Source organism: Haliaeetus albicilla, chromosome 12, assembly GCF_947461875.1.
Source record: "Haliaeetus albicilla chromosome 12, bHalAlb1.1, whole genome shotgun sequence".
In the NCBI taxonomy this organism is placed as follows: domain Eukaryota; kingdom Metazoa; phylum Chordata; class Aves; order Accipitriformes; family Accipitridae; genus Haliaeetus; species Haliaeetus albicilla.
Genome location: NC_091494.1, coordinates 43,478,300 through 43,498,568, shown reverse-complemented (window position 1 = coordinate 43,498,568; position 20,269 = coordinate 43,478,300). Strand labels below are relative to the sequence as shown.

General features: G+C 42.4%; 3 protein-coding genes across 4 annotated transcripts in view; 2 read left to right on the top strand and 1 right to left on the bottom strand.

The window, feature by feature from the left end:
- CSNK1D (casein kinase 1 delta) overlaps positions 1-9,425 on the top strand; it is a 30,921-nt gene extending 21,496 nt beyond the window's left edge. The window contains exons 9-10 of one of the 2 annotated variants that reach the window (XR_011327314.1): positions 676-8,813; positions 9,290-9,425. Coding sequence is in view for 1 of the 2 variants with exons in the window: in XM_069799598.1 (XP_069655699.1) it covers positions 676-687 (12 nt within the window). In the remaining variant the exon portion in view is untranslated. Of the gene's footprint in view, positions 1-675 lie in introns of both variants that reach the window. The other variant, XM_069799598.1, reaches the window with a different exon arrangement.
- On the bottom strand, positions 6,610-20,259 carry SLC16A3 (solute carrier family 16 member 3). Its single transcript, XM_069799594.1, has 5 exons — positions 20,117-20,259; positions 11,927-12,170; positions 11,305-11,448; positions 10,146-10,913; positions 6,610-8,792 (listed from the first exon to the last, which is right to left on the bottom strand). Exons 2-5 carry the CDS (start codon positions 12,147-12,149, stop codon positions 8,506-8,508), a joined length of 1,422 nt encoding a protein of 473 aa, XP_069655695.1. The 5' UTR covers positions 12,150-12,170; positions 20,117-20,259; the 3' UTR covers positions 6,610-8,505.
- CCDC57 (coiled-coil domain containing 57) overlaps positions 19,121-20,269 on the top strand; it is a 51,827-nt gene continuing 50,678 nt past the window's right edge. The window contains exon 1 of the mRNA XM_069799591.1: positions 19,121-19,395. The gene's annotated coding sequence lies outside the window, so the exon portion shown is untranslated. The remainder of the gene's footprint in view (positions 19,396-20,269) is intronic.

Below are 20,269 nucleotides of genomic sequence, written 5' to 3'. Positions count from 1 at the left end.
AACATTTGAAGACATGGTACTAAAACTTTAACTGAAGGATTTTCATAGTCAGGGTCAGAATGCAGCAGTTAGGGTATACAGGAAGAAAGAGAAGGCATTCATTTGCTTTGCTCACAGAAAGCATGTCTTTAAAGAGACAAAAGGTAAATGTTTTTGTTTGGATATTGCTTTTTTTCCAGAAGCCTCTTTTACAAACGCTGTCTCTTATCAAGTAATACATTGTATTGATAGGAAGTATGGGAAGAGAATTGCTTTTGAGACTTGATTAGTTATGGGAGCTAGGATAAAAGCAAGAACAATACTGAGCTCTACCCACAATGCCCTGTATAATAGAAGTCCTGGCTTTTGCTATGTAATTCTCAAAAGTCTATTCATAATCGGAGGGCAAATGCACCTTCAAGAATCCTCTGTGTTTCTGATTAGTAGGCCTTTAAAAGTTGGAAGGATAATTTATCCTCACAGTTTTCACTTAGAACTGCCTATGTGCTTTTATGTGGAAAATACCACCTGTGCTGCTGTTTTACATAATCTTGATGGTTACAGAGTCCCTGAATTCTTTGTGGTACAAGTACCTTGAAAACAATTGAAAATAAATCCTATGCTTTAAGAGAGATATTAAGTAAAAGCATATATTCCATGGTAACTCCATGAAAGTACTCAAAATCTCCCTTGGAGGAAAGCATGTAGAACTCAGAGGCATCTCATCCTTCATACTCCAGTGAAAAATATCATAAGCACAACTATTTGTTGTCTTTGTTTCCCCATGTTCCAGACCTGTGAGTGGCAGCTCCTCCATAAAATCTGTCAAAGGCAACACTCGGAAATTTAATTTCCTGACAAGAATCTTTACAATGAATTTACAGACTGTAAGCAGATCATTGGCTAAAGCGTACACGTTCATTTCAAGAACATTCATTTTCTCTTTGTAAAAGAATAAAAAGGTATTTATTTTGTTCTTTAACTTTTGTTTGACAAAAGCAGCACTTCATGTGTACAAAATACTAAGTGAAAACAAAAAACGCTGCTGTTTTTTTAATAGTGCTGAGACACCTGGTCAGAAATCTAGATTTAATCCAGTTGTGAGGAAGTGTAATCCACCATTAACTTAATCCTACAGCAAAATAGCTTTTAAAATTCACTGGATGAGACAGGTTAATAATAAAAAGGGTTTGCTGTTAAAGAATGCAGTACTTCATTATTAAAAACAGTACACTTCCCTCTGGTTCATTCAGGTGACAATTACTGGTGTTACGTGTGTATGTCTAGATTTAAGTGATTGTATGGACTATTTGCATCATTCAGTAGTTCTGTACCAGGAGAGTGCTCAGAGGCCTGATCTTCAATAAAAATCTGTTTCACAGCAAAATCCTACTAAGTTTACCAGCAAATATTTGCACAGGAGTAACACTTCATGACTTTTTTTCAGACATTTGTTTTTTCCTGCTTAAATCTTATTAAGACTAATATGCTTCGGGTTTTTTGACAAAACCATTGCATGCTGCAGGCAGGGGGACAACAGAAAATTAGATGAGATCTGTATATACATGATCTACAAAAATATGCAGCCTACAAAAAAAAAAAATCTTTTTTTAAGATAGTGTTCTTTGTTAATCTCATTTTGGGAAAATTCTTGACTAAAAATGCATAGATAAGATCTAGGTCTGAGAAATATAATGGACAAATAGGAATGTGGAAAAAAGGGAAATTGTGTATATCATCCTAAAGCATTAAGCCCTAGTCTGCTATGTCTTTGCTGTGACCAGTCCAGGATACTTGGAGTGGAGTGGGATGTGGAACAAAACAGGAATTCATTTGGTACATTATGCACTAGGAAGAAAATGTCTAGTCCTGATCTCATAATCAGACAAAACATTTAGTTTAATTACAGTCCTCAGCTTGGTTCAAAGCTGCAAGCGTTACAGGCACAAAGGCAAGCAGAGGTTCTGGTATTTCCCATAATCCTTAAGGAAAGGATAAACCAGCTATTCACAGTATTTTGAGGTCACACACAGATTTATTTTTTTTCTTAAAAGACCCCAAACAGCAAATGTTTCTCTGCTCTCACTGCTAAGAAATTGTATTTTAAGTTTGTCTGACATTGTCAGCTACTGGGTCTTACGCCACATTTTTCAGCGGGACTGAAAAGAATTTTAAATACTAAAATCTAGATATGCTTCTTCACTGGATTCAGAATTTTCCAGTGAAAGGCTTTAAACTGCTGAAACAGTAGCAGATGAAGAGTCAGAAGAGCAAGAGCTATCCTCATTTCTTACTGCCCCAAAGCATTTATCTAGGGATAGTGAGGAAAGTTGCCAGCTGGAATGTTGCTGAGATGATGAAGCAGGTATTGAGATCAGTCAAGGAATGAACACCATATAACTAGAGGTAAGTAGCTTTTTACTCTGTCTGCCTCTAACTTTCCATACTTTCTCAGACGATGGACTGTGTCACTAGCGAGATACTTTTAAAAGCCCTGACTTTTGCAGTAGATGCACCTTTTTCCTACTTGCACAAAGATGAGCTCTATTCCAGAAGTGTTGAGAAGGCTGCTAAAATAATACATTCCAAAGCTGCTGCTTCTCATATGCAGTGCCTTTGCTATTTGTCAAAGTTGTTAACGCTTCAAATATTGGTGGATCACCTTCCTTCAACAGGTCCAGCAGCAGGGAACAACAGCTGTGCAACTCAGGTCATGCCCATTTTGCTCCACAGCAAATGGCCCAACTCCTTTCTTTCAGACTCAAAGAGTACCAGAGGCAAAGATAAAGTCTTTGGTTTTCTGTCACAAGGACATGCTGACTGCATGCTAATAAATTCTGTCATTTCAGTCCACTGGGTAACATTCATTCCGGTAATAGCATGTGGCTTGATCTGGCCAGCGGGGTAGCAAAGCATTTGATTACATCTTAAGTCTTACCAATTTAAACTAGAACAAAAAAGGTAAGCATATGTTTATTCAAACATGGGGTTTTATGTAAACTAGACCTATGATCTTTTCAGTGTACATCAACAGAGACTCTTCAGAAGCTAAGCTTAGAGAGATTCCTCCAGAATTTCTCAGCAGGTACTTAGAATTAGGCACAAATAGGTGTGAGCCTTCTAGATAGCAAAATGTAGCTCTTGTTACATTGAAGAGACTCTAATTTTGATTCACTTGGGTGTAGCCTTGAGATTATACCTTGAGGAGCCAGTCTTAGCTGGGGTACCATAGGATCCAAAAAAACCCACCATAAATGTATTCTTAAACTGTGTTTTCTTAGGAGCTTTCCAGTTCTAAAGAGCATCACATGATGATAAAGACAGATGGCTGGCAGGTCAGTACTCAAGATATTTAGTCATAGCAGTTATAAAACTTCACCTGCAAACAAAACCTGGAGCACTCTTGAGAAGACAAGAACGATAATTTCTGCATGGAGCACCACAAAATTAATAGCTATTATTATAAATTAGTTGATGCTTTTAAAAGTCTTCAGGATTATTTACAGCAGGAGCCCATTTCCATTTTGGAATTGGCCAAACTATGAGTCATGGCAAAAGCAGTCCCCTTGCCCACATTAAATTCTGGCTGCCTGTCAGCTCGGTGTCACCTCTTATTTTCTACTCTATAAGCAGTCTGCTTCTGTATAGCTATTTGAGCATGTGCAAATGAAGCCAAATTTTCAAATCTGGGTGTTAAAAGTTATTTTTTCTAAGCTTATTTTCTCACACCCACAGTTTTTGACAACCAAATACATATTTATTCACATTTGCAACAGTTTGCTAGAAAAGCATTAAAAAAAAATCTAAGTATAAACGTACACATCACATTAAAGTGCGTTAACAAGAAACAAAAAGTCATCTCACTTGCACAAAACTGAAGTGTACTCCCATAATCCTAAAGACAAGTGTGGCAGAGAGACACAGACACACATACACAAGTCAGTACTTACTGCTGTAACGTGTAAGAGTTTGCGTTCTTCTGAAAGCCCACTGTTCACGATTGCCTACCAGACTGAAGCTTTTCTTTGGGACGTAACGAAGGTGCATACATGAGTGTATTTTGAATTTTCATTTGGAAGTTTGATTGCTTGGTTAGGGGAATGTTTTCATTTCTTTTTAGAGAATGATTTTACATTGTCTAACACACACGTTTGTTTGGATGGGATTTAGTATTAACAAGCACAAGATCTGTCTAGTCTTTCACACCATACCTTCATATCATCTTAAGTCTCAACTTTAGGGAACTAGCTGCTTTAGCAGCAGGTACTGCTGAAGACTTACTGTAATGTATTTAAGGACTGGAGAAAAATAAAATCTAGAGATCGTGATCTGAAACACACAGCTGCATCACTTTTAAGATTTTTCGTTATGCTGAGATCTTCTAGGCTCCAAATAGCTAAAAGATATTTTATTTAGGAATGTTAAAAAAGCAAACTTATCTTTGTATAGGAGGAGGAAGAAAATAGTTTTAACTGCATTGCTTATTGTCTAGTAAACAGGCAAACTGTCTCTATTCTACTCTGCTGGATATTTTGCATGTTTGATGTGTACAGATTGATACATGCATATATAAATACATATATATGCACACACATATACACCTCTTTATATATTCTCTGTGTGTTACAGGCATTTATACACACACCCTCTCCTTGCATTAGGAAATTAAGGGCCTAAGATCCATTACATGATCAAATATATGATATTTTAACCATAAATCCTATATATAGAACGTACAAAGATCTAAAAAGCTTTAAAAATTATGCTAGCCTGTACGCTAAAAGACCATTCATTAGTTTCAGAGAAATAATTATGAAAACTATCTTCCAGCTGTTTTATAGTATTATACTTGGATTTTTTGCACTTGTGTTTTTCGATTGTTTCCCTCACAGACTTCTTAAATAGATTCATGAACTATGTGTCTAAAGAAATTACATTTGTTCCAATAGTGTAGGATACAAGAGCAAATTATAATGTTGTCTTTGGGATGCTTGGCAATTCAGTTGTGTCATTACCTGCTTTCCCTTCCCCTTCCCCCTTTCTTCCCTTTCCTTTTTTCAAATCACTAAATATTAACCAGGTGAAGGTTGAACAAAGGTTCATCCAGGTAGATGTCGCATGGAACTGTTCTGCTACCTGGAGGGGTTTAAAAGCCGTTCCTTGTGAATTTAAAATAACCAGCGTTAAATTAATAAGGAGCCAGGCTAGTCTTGCCAAGAGAAAGGGTTCCAATAGTCCTCTCCTTCTCTATGTAACAGTTCCTAGCTGGTGTTCTAAGACAGTGCTGGGAACCCAAGGACTCGCTGCTTGTTTTTATTAAACATCTTGGGGTAGGAAGGAGGGAGGTCTATAAAGCAGGAGCTCAGTGTAAAGGCCTTTGTGGCCATGTCCATCGGAGCAGTTGGGTACATGCCTCAGCACAGCCCAGCACACTGGCTCGCAGTTGTCAAGGCTAGGGATCTGGCATGCATGGAGGTTTCCTTCTCGTTAGTATAATCAATCTCTTTCCAAGGAAATAAAGGCAGCTGAAGAGAAAGAAGACTGGAGGGCTAGCACACACCTGGATGTCAGCCCTGAATGGGACAGAATGGAAGCAGGGAGCTTAATTGGCTCCAGAACTCAGAAATAGTCTCAAGCCTGCCAGTTTTGATGTTGCTCAGAGATCTGCGTTAGGAGTTTCTCATCTCTGCATTGATGCTTCTTGTAAATAATCAAAAGGGTAAAAGATTTTATAGCCTGTGTGAGACTGCTCTAGCAAATTGAATTCCAACCCTTATTTCTCACAGTCAATAAGAGTTCTGTGATTTGACCTCTCTCACGCAGTAACCATCTCCTGCTCTCACAAGTACTGCAATCCAGTGGTAGGTCTGTGCTGAAAATAGCACAAGAGCGCTAGCAGTCCCAGAGTAGTACATCTTTGAGCTGAGGAAAAGAACTTGTATACACCAACGCGGCGCTTTCCATGAACACTACTTTAGGAATTATTTATGGTGTCTTGTTGAAATGTGTTTCCCTTGTCTTAATAACTTCCTCTTCTGCCCCAATCACATAAAAATGTAACATAACACTTCTTGTTTCCAGCTTAAGCATAAAGGTATTATGGTTGGAAAATAGTCTGGAAAATCAGTATGATAAGCCCAAATTTTTGAGATGTTACAGTCTAGACAATTCACAGAATGTACAGAAACTTAAAATTGTGCCAAAACGTGAGGTCAAAGGAATAGTTAGTTCTGTGATAACAGTATAGCATTATCTAGCAAAGAAATCTGGTGATCAAAAGCCACAGTAAGACAAAAATGGCTATTTGAGAATCTGAATTCACCTTTGGGAAGGATTCTAGTTTTTGCTTTTTGAAACAGAACAGGGAACTCCAATCTGAAAGCTATTATCAGGCCTTCACATATCATCTGAAGCAGCCTCCAGGGATATCGTAAGCTGATCTGTGGATTCCATTTTCCTCTTGCTCTTTCATATGGTGGCCTTCTGGAGCTAGCAGTGTTGTGTTCCAAGTACTGATTTAGCCTTTAGCAAACTGGAGCTAAGTTCGGTGACTAAGTTCTTATAACTAGGACATGCCAGTGCAATTCCTGCCACTAAATTAATGAAAAAGTTTTAAAGTAATGCACTATATGCAATATAAAAATAAACAGTTTATTCAGTGCAGCATCCATTTCTTTTTAAAATCGCTCAAAAAAATCATCATGATCCTAACTTTTCAGTTTCTGTGCAAGGTTGTCCTGACAATGCAAAACCATTTTGAAGAAACTACCAGAATGGAAACTGGTATCTGAGATAGTTCCATTAGGGAAGGGTTCATGGTTTTGGCACTTTGTTGGATTTACTGTATGTTTCTGTTAAAATGGTAGAGTAGGAAACAACTAACGGTGTTATTTTTAAAAGGGATACAGGGTTTTAAGGGATTAGGGTCTTTTAGTTTTCAGTTATTAAGCGGAACAATTTTGGCACCTGAAAGCCAATATTCCTTTGCTACCAACAAGAAAACTGAATGTGTTACAATTAGTCTGTTTTGAAGATTGTTACTGCAGTCAAAAAGCCTAGAGAGTTTTTTTTAAACATATCTGAAAGATGGCTTGTGGTAGCATGATTTTGTATAAAAGATTACACTTCTTGAATGTGTTTGGGTGGGAAAAAAAAAAGTTTAGAATGCCTTCCTTTTACCTTCATTTTCTATTCAGTGTCCTCACAATGAATCTTTTCCCTTTCCACGTTTCTTCAAATGTGCTGTCACTGCCTTGTCTGATCTGTTCTGTTTCATCTCCTTCCCCCATAGTGATGTCAGAGAAGATCTAAAGACTGGCCAGAGACCCCCGTTCTGTTTGTGCAATGAGTAGCAGAGCTGACCCCATTCTTGATTGGTCCTTTGCCATTGCTGTCGTAAATATGATCAACAGTTCTATCGTGTTTCCTCAACCAGCAAGAATGGTACCTTGAACTCCCGTAGATTAAGCAACAGCATAGGGAAGTGGGGTAAATAAAAAACAAAACAAAACAAAACAGAACAAAGAAAACCAACCCACAACATGTTAAGACCTTCCTATGTTGCTAACATTGCATTTTAAAGATGGCTAACTCATTTCAAAATAGTCCAGCCCTTCCCTAAGTCTACCCACTCTAATTTGTAGGTCATCTGGAAACTTACACTGTTTCTTTTATATACAAAATGCACACTTTCAGAAGATTCTACTAAACCTAATATCTGTCTTCTCCATGTTACTTGTAATATTTTTCAATGCTGCAGGGAAACTATACTGAAAACCCTGTATGTAAACATAGGCAAACTTTGTTTGCTTACAGTCTGTCAGGATTGATTCTGCTCATTTTCTTTTCTTTTAGTACTACCTTCGAATACCACTTATGTGATCTGTTGAAGACAGGAACTGTAATGTGCCTTTCCACGTACAGTATTTCCAGATGATAATTACAAAGATTACAGGTTTAGACAAAACTCAGAAATACGTTTACATAAATCAAAGTAACAGATATTATCAAAATTAAATTACGGCTGAGCCAAGTAATCTAAAAATCTAAAAAAGTAAGAAGTTCAAAAACCTATTGGAGACCTTTAAGTTCCTGAGATTTTTTTTCCATCTCAAACTCTCCCCTTCACAAAGAACACAGAAAGGGAAATTATATTTAGCTGCACAACAACACAGCAATTTCACCAATATTGTCTGAAAACATATAATTCCACTTTTCTTAAAATATATTCTTCCTATATCTCTTCCAAGTGAGCAGTTTCTGGTGATGCATAGCAAGACTCTACTTGTGTTTATAAAAGCTTCTTAGTTTACATAAAAAGTATAACCACAATGCTCCACCTCTTACTGATAAAGCTAATTTTCCAATAAAAGGTTGTCTAGCTAATCAGCTTCCAGAGAGACCTGATGAGCCGACCAGCCTCCAGTTAATAAAGCAGATGGCCCAGCCCTAAACTAATTCTATTTCTAAAATAAATAGTGTTGAAAATCTTCCTTTTCTAAACGCTTTGTCGGTTTCTTGTCATGCTCACACACACGTTTCTGGGTTAGTTACTACTTCGCCATTTTTTTCAGGCTCATCTTTCAGAAACTGCTCCACTTCAATAGAGTCCACCTTGGCATCTTCAGGAGTTTTGTCTTCAGATTTGTTTAATTCCTCTCTTTCTGCTGCTTCTTCTTTTGTATGTGGTTCTTCTGATTTTTTCTTAATGCAGAAGAAATTTCCCAAGGCCAATACGAGTGCCGAGGTGGTAACTTCAATTCCAGCAATAATAAACACAAACATGTACCTCCCTGTTGCATCCAAGAGTTTTCCTGAAAAAGACAACATCCCAGGTAATTAACAAAAGTGATTGTCTTGCAATGAAGTTTTTTCTGCTTTTTTTAAACATTTAAATGACTCCTGTCTAGACGTACCATGACTATCTAAGCAAGTTTTTTAAAATAGCATTTTAACAAGTTTATAATAAAATGTTATAATTTCTCAATTATTTCAGCACAGTTTAACATTCACCGACATTACGTCACATCCCAAAACACATACTCCCCTGCACATGCAGAGTCATGCAATTCAACTGGAATAAAACCAGCCTAGCCTTCATATGCAAGAGATGAGACAAGTGCCATGTATTTCAGATCAAAATGTGTGCACCCATGGCCGGGATCTGTATCGTCAGCTTCCTCTCACTCCTTATCTTATTTCCTTTCCTATACAGGCAGCGCACTGTCTGCTTAAAATGCAAATCTTACGTAATAGTCAGTCTGGAGTAACTGACTGATTCTGATGCTTTAGTCAAGTTAAATTTTCACAGGACTTGGTGGAGGTGAAGGAACAGGAGGGAGGATATGAAGGAAGTGCCTCTCCAAACCTGAAGATCAGAGGAAGTAGTGCATAGTACTGTTTTTTTTCCATGAAGAGTTCTGTCACAATAAAGATACTTGATGCTTTTTAGTGTCTGATAATAAACAGTAAGCGTTTTATGGCAGTGAACTGGTGGGGGTTGGGTGGGATTTTTTTTCAGTTCAGGGTCTGTAAAATTTATGGGTTTTGATTAGTAATTAATTTGCAATTTTGAATTCAAATTAATGCATCTGAATATTTTGTAATGTCCCCTTATTCTTGGGTTGTGAGACGTGCAATAGAAGCAGTCTACCTTCCTTAAAACAGTCCAGTTTTATAGTCTTCTTTGTAAGATTTTTTTTTTTTTCCTCCTTCTTCTGACGTTTTCTTTCCTCCTCCAAAATCTATCATGGGTATAGAGAATCTATCCTAGTACCTTCCAGAGAAAATTTACAGGATCCATATTCTGAATCCCAACTCCAAAGAGGTCTGAACTTCACAAGTTATTCACTGCCTGTGTAAAATGCATCTCATACAATATTAGCCATCTACTAATAAGAGGTCCAGTGTAGGCTTTCAGTGGAGAAAGCGCAGCATCTCCAGATGGCAATTCAGCCAATCCTGAAATAGATCCAAGAAGGAAAAGCTTCATCCCACCCTGTCTTCAGATTGTAGCTGCAGCAAATTGTTGAAGCATGTGCAACACTAGCACAATATGTACTTCTTGAGTAACTCATGTTGTCTTTTTCTCTGCTCCCTTATCATACAATTTATGTAAAGGGATGCAATGCAAATTATTTGAATTCTGAACTAAATGGAATACTTACCCGCTGATGGTGGACCAATTAGAACAGCCATAGCTTCTGCCAGGAGCACTAAACCGATAGCACTGGAAAACTTCTGAGTACCAACAATAGCCATGAGAACTTCAAACTGAAGAGCACCTACCATTCCATAAGAAATGCCAAAGAAAATGCAAAAGACCACCAGGCCACCATAATCAATAGACATGGAACCCATGAGATCTGTAAAGCCATTGAAAATCATAGCAAAACTGAAGAGGTAGACACAGCGTGGTCTAACCCATTTAAGACCAGCTACCATTCCACAAATAGGCCGAGCAAAGATATCAATGAATCCCAGAATAGTCAGAAGAAAAGCTGCTTTGGTGTCTTGATACCCTAAATCTTTGGCATAACTCACAACAAAAACTGGGGGAACAAAGAGGCCAAGCACCATGATGGATGCTGCTAGTGTGTAGATTACAAAACCACCATCTTTAAACACACTGAAATCCAGAAGTTTTTTCTTCACTTTCTTCTCAGCTGGTTCTTTGGTAGCTTCAGACTTTTTGGGTGGCTCCAAAGGTCTCATTAATGCTCCACATACACAGCAGTTAAGCAGCATCCCACCCAGTATAAGGAATCCTCCTCTCCAACCATACTCATGTTGTAGTATCTGCCCCAACGGTGAGAGAGCACAAAGAAACACTGGACTCCCAGCAGCGGATAGTCCATTGGCTAAGGGCCGGCGTTTGTCAAAGTAGCGGTTTAACATGATGAGTGAAGGCTGAAAGTTTAGTGCCAGACCCAAACCTGTAACAGAGGGTACATAAAAATTAATACTGGCCTACAATATCAGTATTAAAAAAAAAAATCTAATTAAGAGTTTTTCTGACTCATGAGTTAAAATACTTTTATTTCAAATGGACAAAAGACTTCTAAAACAGCATCTTTAAAAGCATTCCACTTCCATAATATTCTTGTACTCTATGGTTACGCTTCACTGATTACAGCAGCGGCTATTAGACATATCAGAAAAATTAACATTCATTAAAAAATAAATGACAGTTTAATTCCACGTTTAGCTGCCATCTTCATAAAAGCCCATTTGGATGATCCTGATGATTTAGATACTTGTCACACAAAACTTCAGCCTAAACCTAAGACATTAGCTAACTCATTTTCAACCATGCACACTACTTACCAGTAATCACACCTGCAGTTAGATAGATCTGAACGATGCTCGTGCAGAAGGAGGCTATCACCATCCCCATTGAGGCAAAAAGGCCACCCACCAGCATGACAGGACGACAGCCAAAGCGATTGACACATACACTACAGAGTGGACCTAGGCAAGAAGAGCAAGTTACAGTTGCTAAGATAAACCAATTTTTGCAATTGATTTTATGTCAGTTTGCATTTCATCTTTGGTAGACTTGGCAGTGTTGGGTTTACGGTTGGAGTTGACGATCTTAAAGGTCTTTTCCAACCTAAATGATTCTGTGATTATTTCTATAGTTTGTCCATACTGTCAGGCCAATCTGGAAGAGTGTTCTTTCCTCTATAGTCAAATACTTGGTCTTTTTCATCTTCAGAGTGCCATGCAATTTTTTTTTTTTTTAATCGTCTTTAGTAGCTACTGAGTTACAGAGATTTAGTTTTACAGTAACTTTTGGATTTATGTCATTAATAGTAATTCTTCTTTGGAATGCCTTACTTGCACACAAGTAATGATACGCAATCGTGATTCATGCTGTAAATGGCTGTATGATTTACAAGCATCATTGTATGATGCAATACTGTTTCAAAAGCAGAGAACTACCTACCTGTTCCATAAAGCATGGCCAACAGAATGGAGGAAATCCATGCAGTGTCACTATATCCAATGCCAAATTCCCGGATAAGTTCTTTAAAGAAGACACTAACTGCCTTAGGAAAGGCATAGGAGAATCCTGTGATGATAAAACAGCCAAAAAGGACAGCCCAGCCCCAGCCTCCATCAGGGGCTTTAACACCAGATGGACCATCATCAGCTACTACAGCTCCCATGGTGAAGGTCAAGAGTGTTCCCTAAGAAACAAAAAGCAATTACAGTCTAATAGACATTGGGACAATTATCTAACCAAAATAGGCAGAAATTGCACTACAGTTAAAGTTACAAATAAGATATGGGACTATTTTAAATGCAAATCTTGAAGATGCAGTGCAATTTTAACTATTCCTTATTCAGGCTAAGTCCTTAACAAAGTTTGCAAAAAATACATAAAAATGAGATGCATACAGTTTGAGTTTTAAATGAACGTCCCCTCACAGCTCTCTCAGTCAAACCTGGGTTTCAACCAAATCACTGTTTCATAGAAAAACTGCAGCCATTACAGCAGTTCAGGGGTGTATCTGACTTTCTCAAATATGTAATAACTACTGCATTAAAGGCTGTGGGATTTTTTGTTACAAGACCTTGTTATGTGAAGCTCCTGGACTATTCACTTAGGAGACCTGGATGCAAAATCCTGGTGCATCAGAAGCATTCTGTACAGCAGTGGACAAATCACCCAGGCTTTTTGTTCCCTATTGAGAACAGCAATGCAGCCCTGATGCACCAATATCTTGAAAAGATAGACAGATCCCTCTGAGCTTCTGACGAGCTATTTGTTTTCATGCATCAAGTAAGTACCTAAGCTAAACTGCAATGAAAATCTGCACGGGCAGTTTTTGTGGATGATGGGAGTTAGTAACTGCAGCAATGCTCAGTATCGCTGTCTGCCTGAAGCAAATACTTTCCATTGTTGTTACTACATTATGGGTGATTTTATTTTATTTGATGAATCTTATCTGTCACATCTTCCATATGCAGCCACAAGCGCCTTTGCATCTAAAAAAGAAAATCTTTTCTCATGAGCATGGTAGAGAGAGATGCGGGGGGGGGGGGGCGGGGAGGACACTGTGAAAAGGCAGATAAAGTGTCCCTATGTGTGAAGAGTGCAGGGAGGTATTGCATCACAGCAGTTAGGTTTTTGTAGGGTCTGCGTATTATATAAGTTTTGAAAATGTTAAAGTGAGCTTCAAACAAGTTACACATTAAATCTTACGTGTACCAAAATTGACCATTTCTTTAAAATGCAATTGATTTACTCCTATTGGATCAATGTTTCTTTATGATAGTACCTAAAAGAGGAGTGCAAGCACAGCTGCACATCAGAGATGATGTTCATCACTAAGGAATGCTTCTGCTCTCAGAAGCATAGGTCTGCATAGTGACTGTTGTGCATTGGGAATTATGTAGTTCTCACAGATCCATTTCGGAACCAGACTATGTCTTGCACAACAATCTAGTTGATGCAGACTTTGTCTAGACAACTGAGCACCAAATGCATGATTGTTAATAGGCCTGTATGAGCATACTTACTATGGCATTTAGACCACCACTGCCACTTCTTGGAAGAAACAACTTTATGTATATGATGCAGAAATAAACCTGGCCATGACTATAGCTGTTCTATTACCCTGGGCTGTACAAGAAGGACAGTAAGCCTCATACTGCTGGCTTAACCTCTTGTTTTCTGGAAATCAAATATAAACAGAAAACCATTTGTCTTCTTAAGTCCATACAACTAGAACCTAAAATAGTTAAACAAGAAGTGAAACAGAATACCTCAGTAAATCTAGACGTCTAGGTGCCTGCTTACTACAGATGGCTGATTTGCTGATTGCTGCAAGAGTTTGTAAAAATGCATAGCTTGTTAGACTGGGCAATTTCTGCACCAGGCTTTGGGTTGCTAAATGAAAGTCTTAAGATGCATCTCTGCAGATGTCTACCCTTCACAACCGTTTTTCCCAGTAACTTCTGTATGATAAAAGGTATAAAGCATTCTTCAAAAAAGGGTGGTTTTTTTTTTAAAGCAAGAACCAGACAGCACAGAGTAGGTGCACAAAGTGTAATCCTTCATGACACCAGTAGCTCCGTAGTGTTAAGTGTAACAGGGAAAATGCTGACTCAAGTATCTCAGCTCAAGTACATAAAGAACAGGAATAAGATGTAAAACAGAAGGAGTGCAGGCGGCAAGAGGAATCATCACTCCCACTACTTTCAGGTTGTCAGACAGCATTTCATTTGGAGCCACTGTTTAAAATTGTTGGGGGAAGGGTTGCATAATCCTTTTGTATTAACCATCTAGTGGCAACACAAAGTCAGCAATAATACGTGAGCACGTTTTGTTGAATAATGGCAATCGGCATTTTCTCCAGACTGCTTACGCAGTGCTGGACGGGAACAGTCAGCCCCAAGAAGCGGCTCATGGCATTCACCTCCGTGCTTCTTCCTGCACACAGGCCGGGACAGCCTCCTTCGCCGAGCCTATAGCAAAGATGCTCTAAGGGCGGTCTCTGCAGACCTACAGCGCTGGGCCCCGACGGCGAACTCGAGGGGCAGGCGGCTTTTGAGACGAATCACCGCGAACAGCTGCTCGGCAGCGCGCTTGCTCCTGCCAGAAAAGACCCGTCCCAGCTTCACCGCGCCTCTCCGCGGGGCGCGGGCCGCTAGCTCGGCAGCCGGCGCACCGAGCCCGATGCAAACGCCGCCCGCAGGAGGCGGCCGGATCGCCGGGGGCCCGGGCCCGCCGGCGGTGGCCCGAGGCAGGGCCCGCTCGCCGCGGCCCCGCGTGACCCCGCCGCCGTGACGCGCGGCGGCGCGGGCCGCCCCGGCAGGGCGCGCGCGCTGGCGGCCGCCGCACCGAGACGTGCAGGACGTGACTGGGCGGGTGGGCGGCGCTCCTACCGTAATTGCGGCAGCGGCGGCGGGCCGCGCTTCTCGCAAAGCTGCGCGCCCGCCCCGCGCGGCTCGCTCTCCCCGCCTCGCGCGCAGCGGCCCGGCGCGGGCGGGGCTAAGGCCGCGCCCCCGCGCAGCGCCCGCGCTCGCGCTCGCGCTCGCGCCCGCGCGGAGCCCGGTCCGCTCAGAAAGGGCGGAAGCGGCCTCCTCCCCGGCCGGTCCTGCGCTCGCCCTTGCCCAGCGGAGCAGGGCAACCTGCAAGAGCCGGATTTCCTTCCACCCGGCCGACGGGACCTACCAGCTCTGCGTGCCCTAGGAGGAACGGTCTCTAGCGTGGCTTTATACTCCGGTCTGATGAGGGAGCTAGACTTGCAGAGGTGGAGGAACCCGGCCTACTGCCAGCATTTCATAAAAATAAGCCTATGGGGAAACGGTTACATCCATTTACTCTTCTTTACGTCATGCCTATCGCCATGTTTGGCTAAAAGTCACCATAAACCAGCACACCAGACCTTCAGATGCCATCCTCTTAAGATTGGTCTACATATGTACACGCATACATCAGTCTTGTTCACCTGGTTCAGTCCATCAGTAGCTCATGTTAACACATCAAAATTAAAAGACCATTAACCGGAACTAAATGAACCCTGTCTCTGTAAACACGGCGGAAGATGCACTTCATCCTGTTGCGGTGTGCCTTGCTAGGCTAGACTGTATTCACCTCCTTAAGAACTAGTAAGGAAGTAGCAGGGAGGTTCCCGTGTGAAACGTGCAAACTAGGGTTAGCATTAGAAGAGGTGGGCTCGTGGTTGATTTGCACAGGCAAAATTCTTACTTAGAATTTTGCTTGAGTACTAGGATACTGCCAAAGCCTGCTAACACAGGTGGCTACTGCGTAACTATTGCAACAGTTTGCTTTGCTTTCTGCTTTTGCTAGCTCAGCCCTGTTTAGAGGCAAAGGATTACATTTGACTGGCTGCAGCTCAGTTTCCGTGTCTCCACAACAGACATGATAGTACTGTCAGTATTTATTCCAGATTCCTCCTATCATAAATGGGTCCTGGCTTTGGTAAGGTGTAAAACAAAGGGAGCAAATGTAGTTAAATCTGTGGCATTTCATGCTCCTGAGATTATCTTCCTGTTGCCACGGAAACTAATACAGGATCAGTTAGGAGGAAATATTAGGTGATTGTAGGTAGCATTGTGGGTGGTGTGATGGTGCAGTGTATATAAAAGGAGAACATTTGCATTATAAAAAGGAGCAACTAGAAATGGCAAACATCTAATACCGGTGTTTAGCCAATACCCTTACTAGCCACGCAGCAGTACTTTATGGTCAGCAGTATGGGTAGGAAGCACATTTATGAGTATGTAGGCTGACCTATACAGCTTGAGAACTTCCCCTGAATTAATTTGTTTTAGCTACGGCAGAAATCTACCCAACCTTGAGTTCCTAGGATAGAAATAAGTAATGGTTATCAAAAATAAAACATGAACTTCCATGTAGGGAACCCAGTTCAAACTGAAATTCAGTCTGGAACCCCACCAGGTTGAGAACTGTACAATTACAAAATAAGGAAGACGGTCTAAGCTGGGCAATGCAGAGATCCGCCTTCAGTTTCTTATCTGTGGAATGAAAAGAATAATGATTCTGTTTTCACAGGGTGTTGGGAGTATGGATATGCTGAAAAGCACAGACAGCTCAATACTGTGTTAATAGGAGTCATAAACCTCCTATATTTACTCAAGGTTATTAAAATCTAAGCAGACTAAACAAAAGATGTATGTTACTCTTGGTTTTGAGTGACGAATCCTAAGACTAACCAGCTGTACTGAAATTTTGCAGGGAACGACCACTGCAAAAATAATTTTATTTTTATATCCTCCAGACCCTAGTGATAGCCCTCTACATATAAAACAACTACCCTTTGCATTGACATCACTGACATCTGCCTATTCAGCATGACTTTAACTCTTTCCTGATGCTCTAAAGCACTCATGCATATATCTTTAATTCGAATTTTTTTTATTACAAGTCTTTCTTAGGTACTTTGTACAAGCCATTTTGATGGGCCACTGGTATGACACAGTGGTGCATTTCTTGTGGCTTACCTGCTTAACTATCAGCCAATTGAATTATACATTCATTTCCAAAGGCTGCTGCAAAGTCCTGTTCCCTACAAAATCATTACCGTATTTACCAATGCCTGCCCTCCCTGCAAGACCCCACAGTGACTTTCACTCTTCCATTTTGGCCTCCTCTGTTTTATCAGAGACAGTTTTCCAGTTCCACTGCATCCACCTTTCTCAAGGATTTGCCAGCTTTCACCATTTTCTCATCTCTCTCTCTCTCTCTCTCTCTCAAAACTCCTAGGATAAACCATACAGTAATTCTATGCTGTCTGTAGCTGTAGGTGATGTTCCATACCAACACTTACTATTAATCAATCTCCAGCCCCCACTTAGCCTTAAACCATTTTAGCGTTCACTGCTACAGCACAGTAAGTAACGCACATCACAAGTTACTAGCAGACTGCAATGACATAGTAAATTCACATTGCAATTTCATATGTAGCAAATAATACTAACCAGTGTAGATTCTATTACCTGGGTAAAGTGCTCTACAGCGGAAGTTGTGCTTGCTTTTTTTTTATTTTTACAACGAAAATGTTAGAACCCTGTTCTTTACATTATCTGGGAAAATCAGATTATATTATTGTTTTGGTTTCTTGCGTTTTTTTTTTATTTTTCCTTAATGAGCATGTTACCAACAAGTACCCCTAACTTGCCATAAGCAAAAGAATAAGCCACAGATCTGCATACTAACTTCACATTTAAAGAAGGAAGTATTAACGTGGCTTTCTTCTTAACAAGAGAGAAACAGCTCTTTTAATCTTGAGATAAATACTTGCATAAGTATTTTCTTTAATTACAAATACAACAGTAACTAAATCTTCTCAGGTACCACTTTTGAAACAAATACACTCGTTCTAGAACAATAGCATTTTCAACCTCCCTAATTATTGTCTCTATATCAAATGCCCAGTTTCTGGAGAAGTGGACTTATTTTTCTAAAGCCTACGGGTTTTTTTACACAACATCCATTACCATAAGTACATAAACGTCAGCATCACAGCGGCACCTCAAGACCAGACAGCATATGCCTGTTCTGTGTGCACAGAAAAAGTGACAAACATGCCTTCAGTTGCACTTGAATTATCTGGCTGCTTTTCATATGCTTTCAAAAATAGAAGTTGCAGAATCCCAACTTCAGTCAAATACTTACAATTCATTCTTCATGTATCATGAAAATTAATTTCAGCCCTGCAGGTATGGTGGCTTTGCAATGTGTCAGAGCTTTAGAAAAATAGAAATTCTTGCCAACTGTTTATAGTAGAGAAGTGTCCTTATTTTGTCTTGTATAAAACCAAAAAGTGACAGAGCAAGATAAATACTAATCAAGGGTCTGGTCCTGTCACAAGCTGGACATACACACTTATTTTTGCAGAATGGCATGGAACTACCCTGATACATAAAGTACTCACATGCACGTGCACTGTATCTCATGCTAGGTTAGCACATGTAGCTGAGTATAGTAGGAAAAGATCATCTGGCTAAGAGGTGTCTTTTTACACATCACTTTGGACAGCGCAGCTGCATAACATTGGTGTCATCATACATTGAGATATGTGAATTCCCGCATGATTTAAAGGTGATTTAAAACGTCACCTTAATATTTTTACAATTTACCTTGAGTTATACATCCAACTGAACCACAACAGGTGTACTGTACTAACAGATTCTGGTTTACATTTTTAAACGGCCGACTGCCACACCTTAACAAACTACCGCTCCCTCTGAAATAAACATTGCAAAACCATACATGAGTTCACTCTGTGACATCTAAAACTAAACGGTTTTCCAACTGCTTTACCCAAAAAGCACGCAAACCTGCTGGCCAAGAGCGCGCTTTCACAACTGGTGGTAACGGTCTGCGCCAGTGAGGAAGTTGTATTGCTCCACGTCAACCTCACCCCTGCGCGCTCTTTTCCCCACAGAACCGTTTAGAATAAGGCAAGCCGAAGACCTTTCCACGTGGATTACGAGCAGTAGCAAAAAAGGGCTCTCTCCCAGCAGATGCAGAGGGGCTGCGGCGGCCCGCCGCGCGGGGGAGGAGCGGGGTCGGAGAACAATGGTGGCGGTCGCGGCGCCGCCAACGGCAACGGCCACGGCCGCCCGCGCGGCGCTCCGGGGCGGGCACGTAGCCCGCGGCGCCCGGAGCCGAGACGGCTCCCGCGGAGCGCTCGGGCCGCCGCCGATGCTCACGCTGCCTGGAGAGGCGGCCGCGCGATTCTGGGAGCACTCGCAGGACCGAGTAACGGAGCTCACGCCCGGGGCTGCGGCGATGTCCTTATGAGGGGACCGTGCCTCAGACTGCGCGTCGCCCGCTTCGGTGGACCTAAACTGCCACCGCTGTGACAAAGGCAACTCTGGAATTCACCCCCCCGCTCCTCGACACTGAAATGAAAGGTGAGCAGCAGCGACGGGATCGTGGAGGCGGGGCTGGACGCGGAGACCCTCGTCTCCCGCGACCGGGAGGAAGCCAGCGATGGCGGCAACAAAGCCCGGGCTGGCGGGTGCCTCACGAGCCCCCGCTGTGGCACTTGTACGTGCGCTGGGGCCGGCGGCACCGCGCGCCTAGGCGTGACCCGGCCGCCAAAGCGGGGAGCCGGGCGCAGCGCTCTCTCGCAGCAGCAGCCGGAGCGGGGCTCGGTCGCCAGCACCGCTCGGCGCCCGGACAGCGCTGTCAGGCCGACAGCGGCGGGGGCGCCGGCGACGCGTACGGCAGCGCGCCTTTCCCGGGGAAGAAATGTGCCCGCCTGGCCCCCTCCGCGGGGAGAAACGCAGCCGGCGGGGGGGGGGGGGGGGGGCGCCGTCCCACGTGAGGTGGCGCCCGGGGGGGGCGAGGACAGTCCGCGCCGTGCCCACCGCCCCACCGGCGCCTGGCGCAGCCTCTGGGCGAGGGATGAAGCCGCGCCGCCCGGCGCCGCGCTCGCCCAAAGCTTCGGCCGCGCTCGAGCGCGGCCGCCGGCCCGGGCAGCCCCACGCAGAGATGCGCCCCGGCCTGGCCGGCGCTCCGGAGTCGGCTCACCCGGCGCCGGACCCCCCCCCCCGCGCTCCCCGTGGCATTCGCCCCCGTGCGCCAGCCAAGCACTCCGCAGCATCGCACACGACGGCTCCGCCTCAGTACCTGAGTCACGTCCCGCGCCTCAGCGAGAGGATGCCTGTGCTCGCGCCGGACCGCTGCCCGCTTTCCCCGTGCGCCCGGACAGACCCACCCCAGCCCGTCTGCGTCCCGCCGGCTGCGGAGCGCTTCGGCGAGGCAGCTCGGCGGCTGCTCGCC